The 11,031-nt window shown below is 37.5% G+C and overlaps 1 protein-coding gene across 1 annotated transcript; it reads right to left on the bottom strand.

The window, feature by feature from the left end:
- Window positions 1-1,078: 1,078 nt before the first annotated feature.
- On the bottom strand, window positions 1,079-8,619 carry LOC133900470 (probable magnesium transporter NIPA4). Its single transcript, XM_062341626.1, has 9 exons — window positions 8,355-8,619; window positions 6,469-6,525; window positions 5,356-5,446; window positions 5,100-5,260; window positions 4,864-4,991; window positions 4,620-4,757; window positions 2,520-2,612; window positions 1,893-1,998; window positions 1,079-1,814 (listed from the first exon to the last, which is right to left on the bottom strand). The coding sequence occupies exons 1-9, from the start codon at window positions 8,521-8,523 to the stop codon at window positions 1,624-1,626; spliced, it is 1,134 nt and encodes a 377-aa protein (XP_062197610.1). The 5' UTR covers window positions 8,524-8,619; the 3' UTR covers window positions 1,079-1,623.
- Between the last annotated feature and the right edge of the window lie 2,412 nt (window positions 8,620-11,031).

Below are 11,031 nucleotides of genomic sequence, written 5' to 3'. Positions count from 1 at the left end.
CAAAAAGTGCAGAGGACAGTGACTCTCCTGACTATATGACAGGTCAGCTACATGGATATATTGAAACATTCATAATCTCCTATCAGGACGTAATTGTCGCGAGGTCCAAGGAGCCTTTGTTGTGACATTCGCTACTGCAATCTCTGAGACGGATGATGGTCACTGCAGAAACCGCGGCGACGGTTACAGTAGCAATTCCTGCGAGTCAATTGCAAGCCCTCTGATGCGTCTAACTGTTCTTCGTACTTATATAAAGCACTTCCAGCATCACATGACATTTAATAATTGGAAAAAAAAAGAAGAAAGATGGCATCATGCAGCCAAGAGAACAAAACTGTTGTTCCACAAAAATAAACGAAATGGAACTCTGATGAGAAACCGACAGTCTTAAGCTCCTGTAATCGTTCTCAGTCATTACTACAAACATTAAGAATGATGTAAAGAAGCATATTATATTCTATCTCGGTATACTCAAACATGCACACATAATGTGCACAACCAAGTTTCATCAATTGAAGCTTAGCAGAATTTATTCTAATAATATCCACCACAATAAAGTCACCACATCGAGCTAAAAATTTCATAAGAAACTGTTGGAATTTAACTAAGTCTAATTTTCATAAGAAACTGTTGGAATTTAACTAAGTCCCACAGATTTTATGAACAAGAACAAAAGGTAGAACGTAGAAAGGAGTAATCATGAATAGGTTGTTGCAAATCTGTAGTTGCAACGGGGATAAAAAAAAAAGGGCAAAACAACTCATAGAAGAATATGTTCTTTACCATGACTAAAAGTAGACGAATATGTTTGAGAAGCGAAGTCCTCCCTTCAACAGCCATTTCTAGTTCTTTCTACAATAAAGTATCCTGCAAACTTACAAAGTATGGCAAACATACACATTTAAGATAACAAATATATACTTGTAACTCCTCAAGCACAACTTCCGGATTTAGTCACACTTTTTAAATAGTAGCTTCACAGTAATGGTCTGGACAGTTGCATTTCAAAACATTATGGGAATAAAAATGGCACAATGAGGCATACTCAAAAAAATATTTACATTGTGAGACATGAGAGTTAGATTGGTCAGCTATTTATCAGAAAGTTTGAATTGATACTTACACAGACTCGGTATACACATTGACAACTGGGCAACAATTTATGAGGCAATTACAGGTAAAGAAAAAAATGAAGCCTGAAGTTTCTATATGGCATTTTCCTAGAAAAATCAGATAAGATCACATTGCAGCTTTTGCGTCAAAAAAAGATCACATTGCAGCTAACACATGACTTCCTAAAATGGGGGGAAATAGTATAGTTAAACGATGCCACTGTATCTAAGTGCACTTCAAATGCTTTTCCAGAACTGATATTCCTGGATGCCTAGCACTTAATTGTCCTGAATGTTGGCATCCTTCCTGATTGCCCCTTAGCAAAGAAGAAATCATCATCCAGAAACAGGCAAGTCACGGTGACACTTATAATCTGTTATCTCGATCAATCCAAGGCCATGATGAGGTAAAACCCCCAACTCCAGTTATACATCAACCAATCATGTCTGACCATTGTGAGCAAAAAGATTCCCAAGATATTCCTGCCATGAGTTGGCGAAGAATTATCAATCAGACAATATTTGAGTCTTTGTATCTAAGAGAATGGTATTCCTTTAGGTAGACATTGTTAGCCTTGGGAAGTGACAATGGCAAGGTCTCATCATCCACAGAATCCTGACATTTTAGTGGTATGACCTCAATGGCAAACCCATTCTGACTAGCATGCTTTAGGCGTCGTGTGGACAAAGATTGTCCAGTACCTGTTTAGAAAGAAAATCTCAATAGACAACCAAACATTCTCAAGGTATGTGTAAAAAATGCATAGAATTATGACATACTGTCAGTCATGTCTTTTGTCTTGTGAAGGAGAAATGTCCCAGAAAGGATAATCATGAAACCACACATCTCTGTAACAATTTGCGTCGGATTTTGATTATCCCAATCCTGCACATCAAGAAACAAAGCACTGATAAACTGAGAAGATATATGTTTTATGAAGTAGGTAATTTTTTCTCGACAAAAGAAACAACATAAAAGGCACAATAGCCATGCATATATATCTATAGTTTTTTTACACATACCTTGAGAAGATATATATATATATAATTAATTACAGCAGCATTGACTTGAGTGCACCATCAGAACTAGCACAACTTCAATAAGTATATATAGATAGAATTAAATAGCCTTATGAACCAAATTGCAAAGGGACCTGGAATTTACATTCAGTAAAGCCACTATGTGTGAACTGCTGTTAGCGTTATGCTAAAGGCCCAAATGCCTATCATTGTGAGATCTATTTTCTAGTAAACCCCACAAGAACAGTAAGGCACAAAATATAGGCAGATCAAGACGAATAGAATCAAACAGCAAGCCAGTGCATCATTTATAACTTTTTGCAACAAAAAAGGTCACTTAACAAAAAAATGTGCATTGTTTCTCATGAAAGTAATACAATGGGTTACCTTGAACATTATCACGCTGGCTATAATTGTTAGTGATGTAAACATCACGTAATATATTGGTGAGACAACTGCTGTGTTAAAGGTGTCCAGCGCCTGCAATTTAAAGAGGAAAACACATTAACTTAGCTTGCATGTAATCTATTGACTCGTATTTTAGAATAATAGAAGACCAGATGGATATAATAAGAACTGCAAGTATCAGTTCAAACACATAGCACAGAGTAAAAAAATAAGCTGCATGTGCTTCCTTTTGTTTGCAAAAGTAATGATATCCCCTTCACCTTATCAAAACCAAATATGTTTCATTTGAAGACAGATACTAAAATAATAAATGTATGTATCAGATAACTTGTTTGAAGATCCCTTGCTAATCTAAAAGCCCAGATTCATCTCTTGTATCAAAAACTTGCTCCTATATTAAGGAATCACTTCAAATGTTAATATGTGTTTAGTATCTATTGTACACTCACAGCATGAGAACTGGAGTTAAACTTAAGCAGCGTGGAAGCTTACAAGGCTAAATTTCCATTGGGTGAAGCTTACAAGGCTAAATTTCCATTGGGTAAGACGCATATACATTATAAAGATATTCAGATGATAATAAAAAATGCAAGCTGCTAAGTCAGCAAGACTGGAGACATATTGGGAAAAAATCAGAAATTGATTTTTTGAAAAATATTGGAAAAAAGTAAGTAGAATTAGATTAAGATAAAAGAAAAGGGGGTTTTACTAAGAAAATGTGGATGAATACTTGTTATTTTCTCAATTTTAGAACGGATTATTTGGCAGCATAGCCAAGTAGTAAGGCGGGGGACTGCAAATCCTTTATCCGGTTATCCCCGGTTCAAATCTGGGTGCCGCCTGATCAATAAAATACTTAGGATTATCAATAAAATATTTAGGAATCTAGTAATGATCAAACTCGACAAATTCATACCCCCCCCCCCCCAAGTTGGGGCAAGAGAGTAACTAGGTCTGGCGATATTGGATGGTGATGAAGAATAAAACTATCACTATATTTTTTATTTTTCCTAGTTCTTCCAATCGCAGGATAACCCCATGGGGTTGTGGGTTTTTTTCTACCAATGGGGGCTTTCCCTTCACCGATCCCATGGTGGTGGTCCATATGGTTCATAATTACCCCTCTTACTACAGGGCAATTGACTATTTGCCACCCTATCGGAAGACATCGCCAAAAATGCCACCTAGGCCGGCATGTCAATGACCAAAATGCCAAAAAATGTGTCGATTTTTTTACATACTTTATAATTTATAAGCAACCCATTTTAACTGGATTCACCTAAAAATCTTGTGTAAAATTCAAACTAAAATTCCCCAAAAGGTGACACTTTTAAAATTTCTAGCAATTTTTTAGACCTCACAAAAACTCCCAAAAAAATCTGGAAAAATTCACTAATATTCTTATAACGTGATGTAATAATTTCTAGAATTATCTCCTACCCTAGGTTAGGAGGTGAAAAAGTAAGTTCCTTTGTAATAGGCATTACTAATAAATTAGTACATCACATTATAATAAATGGGCATTACAAAGGAACTTACTTTTTCACCTTATAACCTTGGATTGGAGATAATTTTAGAAATTAGTACATCACATTAGAGGAATATTAGTGAATTTTCCCAGATTTTTTGGGAATTTTTGTGAGGTCTCAAAACTTGCTAGAAGTTGCAAAAGTGGCACATTTTGGGGAATTTTAGTTTGAACTCTACACAAGATTTTTAGGTGAATCCAGTTAAAATGGGTTGCTTATGATTTATAGAGCATGTACAAAAATCGACATATTTTTTGGCATTTTTTAGTTTGAATTACACAAGATTTTTTGCTCTGGAGGTACTGTTCTGGCGGGTACTGTTCAAACTAAAAAATCTGGAGGTGCGTCATCCAGCAGGCATTTTGGTGCGTCATCCGGGAGGTATTATTGACATGCTTATCATGGTGGTCAAATCTGCATGTTCCAGAATAAAAAACAGGAGGATAAAAAAAACGCCCCTGGTCCCCCCTACTTTCTTTCTATATCTTACTTGATTGGTCAATGCACAATTGTATGACAATAATAAGAATTAAAAAAACAGATCACTTACCTTATTTAGATAGTTAATCTGGGTGCTCACACAGGTGGCTACAATTAGCACAAAAGCCCAAGTCTGAGGATAGAATAATTGGTTTGTTCCTGAGAATGTGAGCTTCAATGCAATTCCAAGAGCTCTTACACTCATAACCTGTAAAACTTCTCACTATCAGATAGAAAATGGGATTTAGTGTGAAACCCCAGTAGAGAAACATCATTAAAGATTATGCTTTATCCATATGTGGGGAAAAGCATACCGTGAGTGATCCCAGAAGAGAACACACTCCAATGTACACCATGATGTTTGTTTGTCCATGATGAGGGACAACAAAATATATAAGCACTAAGGCTGCTGCAACTACTATAGACGCGTAGGAAAGGAAAGCTGCAAAAACACAGAACCAATAATGAATAAATCTAGCCCATGAAAATTGCGATAAGGTTGTAGTGATGACCATGCGATCACTCTGGTACTACTCGGTATAGTAAATACCTGGTTCAGTTGCTAGATCCCAGACTTCCTTTACAGAATCAATGTCACGCTCTTGTGGAGCATGGAGTACAATTGTGACCGATCCAACAACACAGAGAACACAACCAAGTATACCAAAGGTGTGTAGTTTCTCCTGTAGAATGGCATGTGCAAGTGCAGCACTGCAGAAATTTACAAAGGATTGTGATCTTAATTTAATAACTAGCTAGCTAAAGCACAATGTTAGTAAGTTTGACACATAATATTCTAAATGTACCTGATGATTATACTGAGTGCACCAAGAGGAGTGACTAGAATAGCAGGAGCAAACGCATATGCAGCAAAATTAGCAATTTCACCTACAATCACTGTGCACAAAAGACAATTTAAGTAAACATTTGTCAAGTTTCTTTCATTCAAAAAGTTTCAGTAACATGTTCGACAAAAATTGAAACAGCAACTTTGGTTATACAGGATAGCACTTATTGAACTTAGTAAATTACAGAAGCCCTTGGCATCTCGTTACCAAATATTGTGGTAACGAGAGTAACGGTGGATACAAGTGTAGGATAGGGCAGATCATCCTCTAATCCCAGGCTTCTCTCGTAGACTTGAGGCTTTGATCGATGCTAAGGGCAGATCGCTCTCTAATCGCCGGGCTTCTCCCGCCAAGAAGAGGCTTTAATCTAACCACCTGGGCAAGAGCCCTTTGCTAAATTCTTCTTGCTTGCTTCCATTGATCCGTGGCTGCCCCTTTATCTAGAGGGGAAATTACAATCTGAATCCTAACTTACCTAATTTATCTCTAGCTGAATTGGAAACTAATCAAACTCTATATCCTAATCAAATCCAACATATCTCCTGCCCATAACAACTAGATAACTTGGCTAAACTAACTTGACTCTTTCCATAACAGTATTTCATTGAGATGATAGGATCTCATGTGTGCTGGCACTTTCATGGCCCAGTATTGGTCCAGTACTCCAACTATTTTAGTAATATCTACATGCACCTAGGAAAGTGTCAAAAGCTGCTTTCTGAATGAATTGTTAGTCTCCCAAATACAAACTAGCAGTATGAACCTCAAATTATTAACACAAAATCATTTTGTAATTTTCCTTTGGTGAGGGAATATCAGCATGGCCAATGTGAGGTCAGGGTGATAGTCAACTAGATTCTCATCAGGGTCGGTAGGCCTTTAAGAAAACAAGAAAAATAATGGGGAAAATGTTCAAATGGAACATTCTATGCATTAAATAAGAGGGAAAACACCAATAGCACCAATATGGAAAAGGATTGTATACATATAAGTGACAAAAGAAATAGAGGAGTATGAAAATAAATAAAGAAGTCAGTAATATCATTTAATATGAACGGAAAGAAGACTTACTAGAAATCATGCCTATCCACCAAAGTGGCTCCATTAAGTAAGAAAACCCTCCATATCCTGGTTCATGTAAATAAAGCATCTAATTACAGTTTGCACTAAAACTTGTGTAAAGTGCAACCACATAATTTATGAAATACAAATGAAGGATATCATTACATTTTTCAGACTCGTTACCCAATACACATATTGTTAACACATGCTTCGGCTTAGATTCTTTGTGATAGACATTTTCATGAACCAATTGCAACGTTTAGTTGAACTGAATAAATGACTTGGTTTAAGGACGTCTTACCTATTGCAAATCCAAAACAATCATGTTTGTCAAAACTTTATTTCCTTCATTTTGTAAAGATATCGGCAATAAATGAGTAATAATCTTTCATTCCTCTTCAGGATAATTGTAACAAAAGTTGATGACTCTAATGAAACAAACTCGACTAAATTGTATTTACACAATTTAATTAAGAAACTATATATCGGGTTCCATCATGCAGAAAAAGTTCTCTAAGCTAGTGGAATTAGTTTAATTTGCCCTGAATTACTATATAAACATGCCACAATTGAATCGAACATTTAGCCAGCAAGAAAGACCTAGCTTCATCCTGAAATGATGAAGAACCAAATGGCAGCAAGGAGATTTATTCAAGGGCTGATGGGAAAATTGCCAGGATGAAACCATTCTGGTATGGAAGGAAAGGAGTACAAAAAATGCGGAAGACATGGAAGACTAAAAATATACATCAGAGTAATATAACCAGAACCTACTGAAGCAACATTCAACCAACACAGGAGACTCTGAGATTTACCGATCCCCTTTTATTCTCTAAGGGACGTGTTTCGGTCTTAATTTCATTCGCCAATCTTCCAATGGAACATGTTATCTGAAAAATTCTAAACTAACTAAGATACGTCCTTGATTAAAGGAAAACCATGCACTTACAGTTTACCCATTGATCCCAGGACCATCACACTAGTAGCAACCTCGAGTTTCACTCAACTTTACTCTCTCCATAAGCAAATCAAACACAAAAGACCAACTCGTTCAAAAATACAAGTTGAACATTCACGAGTAAATAACCATGATTCAATCTGATTGCTTACAAAAAAGACACCTTCTTTTTTTGTAAAGCAAAAGTGAAGAAAAGAAAATCTTTGACTTTATTGACCCCCTTTGCAAGTTGCAACTAAAAAACCAAAGGAAGCAGCCTTGACTCGATCGGACTACTTTTGCAAGCGAACTTTTTTGCATCAGCACAAACCCCAAGTCAACAAAGTAAGACTCCCTCCGCATCCAAATCATTGCAACCTTTCCATCACGACAAACAGAATCAATCCATCCAACCAACCAATTGCAATGCGAAGAAGCATGAATCATCTTTGACAAAATTCACTGGCTGACTCGATCGGGCTTCCCTGTCACGGTGGTCATTTTTTCCCCGCAGCCAAATCTACCACACCCAAAGAAATTAGCAAATTAGCCTTTTAGGCGTCAACTAGTCTCTTCTGACTAACCAAATCAAGAAAAGAAATCCCCAGTCTGTCTCTCTGATCAGAAATTTTTACCAGTTTACACCCAAGAAGAACAACCCCACAGATATTTTTACCGCAAAAAAAATCCTTCTCACCAACCAAACCAAAAACACCCACCCAAAACCGCGTCGCAAAAGGGAAAACCAAAAAAAAGAAGAAGAAAATCGATTTCAATGCTTCAACCCGAATACCCAATTACAGTAACCACGAGCCCGAGCCAGCGAAGCAACCACATGGCTGGCACAACCCAACTTGATCCGCCTGGCCAACGTGCGAACCAACCAACCCACCCGCCCCCGTGGAGATCCAGAGTCCGAAGCAGGAAGCCACCGACGCGGCGAACAGAGCCCACTCACCCGCGCGGACGCCGGAGTCGGCGGCCCTCCTGAGCCCCATCTTCTTGACGATGAAGCTGGCCCCGATGAAGGCGCTCGACGACACCGCGAGGACCAGGCCCTTGGCGTTGTCCGACGACATGCCCCCGCGCCCGTACCCCGCCATTGCTGCGGACGCCGGAGCCGCCATGGCAACCCCCCGCCTCCGGTTCGTGCGTCTCTACAATGCTGACGAGTCCGCCGCCGCCGCCGTCATGGGGAGCGGAGCCGAGGAGGCGAGGAGCGGAAGAGAAAGGGGAAGGTGGAGAGGTGGGAATTTTAAGGGGCCGGAACTTTATGTTTCTAGGCCCTTGGAGAACCACTTATTGACATGTAGAATCCACCGCGAAATCCTAAAAAATTTGCCTGTTCTATTCTAGCCTGGATTTTTTTCCATGGTATTTTGGTAGGATTTTTGTATGAAGATTATTTGCGGTTTACACTTTCTGGATCTATTTTATGTGTGCCGTAGATTCTAAAGAAAAGACAAAAAAACTACCCGTGTTTGCTCATGACTTAGAATACCATACATTGAAACACAACATGTAGCTCTAATTTCTTTTTCGAAAACAGAAATGCTCTAAGAAATATTTTATATGATCAGGCATGTGTGTGTTTTCCTGGGAAAATGAGACATGCTTTGTATGTGTATTTGGCAAACGCACGTTGCCATACTTTGTTTTAGCGTAGCTATTGATAAATTGTAGTTGTCGAGACTCTGGTCACATTAACCAGAACTAATTAATATGCATGTGTATGAACTGCTGCTAAGACTTTGGTGTGAAGTTTTGTTCCACCGCACCATAGAGAAAATCAATACTAATTTGACAACCACACCATTGATGTGGCTAAACATTTGCAAAAAAAAAAAGACAGGGATTTCTGCACAATAAAGATGTCAAATTCTAGTAGGCACCTAAAGATTGCCAAATCCGATCAGTGCTGCTATTTGATAAATTAAGTACTGACAACTAGTAAACTCATACTATCTCTTTTTTTTAAATAGATGTTTTTCTAGAATACGTATAGTTAAATTTTAAAAACTTTAACCACTAATATACACAAAACTATAAGAATTTGATACATAAAAATGATAGTAATAAATTTTTTATGAAAAATACTTTAATATTATCTAATTTTTATCAACTTTTATTAAGAGGTAATTGTCAAAAGTAATGATCAAATATGCTTATTAAAGATCATGTTAATGTCGTAAACAATAAATAAAAGAGAATAAAATAGTAGTATTTAGAACAACTTTCTCATCAAGCATCACCTAAATCGTTGGCAAGAAATCAAACAACCACTAAGTTTATTTTGTAGTCTGACAACCCCTAGATTGAATTCTCAACAAAACCTTACTCGATCTTTACCGATTTGCACATATCCAAGTTGCAATATCTCAAACTCGCAGGGGGGCACCTGCGAAACTCATGTGAACCGAAATAATAATTGGGTCTCTGGGACCCCATGAGCGCCAGGGCACGCTCGGACCACGTAGGCGACGGGATCCGCCGTCCACCGGCACATCCGACGGCCCGTGGCTGTCGCACTGCATGGACCGGGTCCACGCACCGTGCGGGAACAGCGGGGTAGGGGAGCACGTGGAGCATGCCCTTCTGGAGGGGAGAGAAAGGAATCCGCCACGCTGGCATCTCCTCCTGCCTTGGGCTAGTATATTGCTTGGCTTCTTCAAACATCTTTTTTTTTTTTAGAAAGCTGGAGGGATTAGGTCCTAACAATTTATATTAAATTAAAACTAAGTAAAAGCATTTACATAAGGAAGAAATTAAGGAGGGAAGATATCTATACACATCTTTATTTATCCATTTTATTTGGTACATGGAATAGGAACTACTAGTATATATCATAGCCCCATTGTCTCCATTGTGATGTGTATAGATAATTTCTTTGGGACAGCAATGCCAAAGGCAAAATATATAGGTTCTTGTATACAACTAGACCAGTGTCAACCTTGGCAATCCCTTTTGTATTAGTATGTGTAGCAACTTTTATGGCAATATGGAACAACAATAGAATTTTATTGAAGAAGTTGCAATCATGTTGATGTGCTCCATGTACCGATTAATTTTCAGTTGAGGTTTTATCCATACACTCTCTCTGGTCAAGAATGTCAGCACAATGTTTCATCCTAAATCCAAAAGTAATGTTTCATCTGAAATCCAAAAGTAATGTCAAGCAGATGAAATTCGACATGCAGATCTTGTTGCATAAATAAACAGGTGCAACACATAATTAGGCTAAAAATGTAACTCTACATATTTAAATCCTATTTCTTTTATAGCACAAATAAAAAGGGCAGCACATACACACATACACACATACATCATTGGATAAGCTGTCATTCACAAGAATCAAATATTGCAATCAGATTGCATGTCAAATACTTCCTCTGATCATAAATATAAGTCATTTTAGATTTGTTCTAAGTCAAACATTTTTAGCATTGATCATCAATAGTTAAAAATCTAATAGATTTACAACATAAGGTTAATACTACTAGATTCATCGTGAAAAATAATTTCATAATATATAACTCTTTCTGTATAATATAATATAATTTTATAGAAATTGATGGTCAAAATTTAACCTTATAGACCGTATCGATATTCTAAACGACTTATATTTCTTATTAGAG

This window comes from Phragmites australis, chromosome 19 (assembly GCF_958298935.1).
Source record: "Phragmites australis chromosome 19, lpPhrAust1.1, whole genome shotgun sequence".
NCBI classification, from domain to species: domain Eukaryota; kingdom Viridiplantae; phylum Streptophyta; class Magnoliopsida; order Poales; family Poaceae; genus Phragmites; species Phragmites australis.
Note: the sequence above shows the minus strand (reverse complement) of the source record. Positions and strands in the feature narration are given on the sequence as shown.

Coding starts and splice junctions, on each gene's coding strand:
- LOC133900470 (XM_062341626.1), bottom strand. CDS start 8,523: ATGGCGGCTCCGGCGTCCGCAGCAATGGCGGGGTACGGGCGCGGGGGC. Junction 5,261..5,355: donor GCACTCAGTATAATCATCAG/GTACATTTAGAA, acceptor AAATTTCTGCAG/TGCTGCACTTGCACATGCCA. Junction 4,758..4,863: donor CTCTTCTGGGATCACTCACG/GTATGCTTTTCC, acceptor GAAGTTTTACAG/GTTATGAGTGTAAGAGCTCT.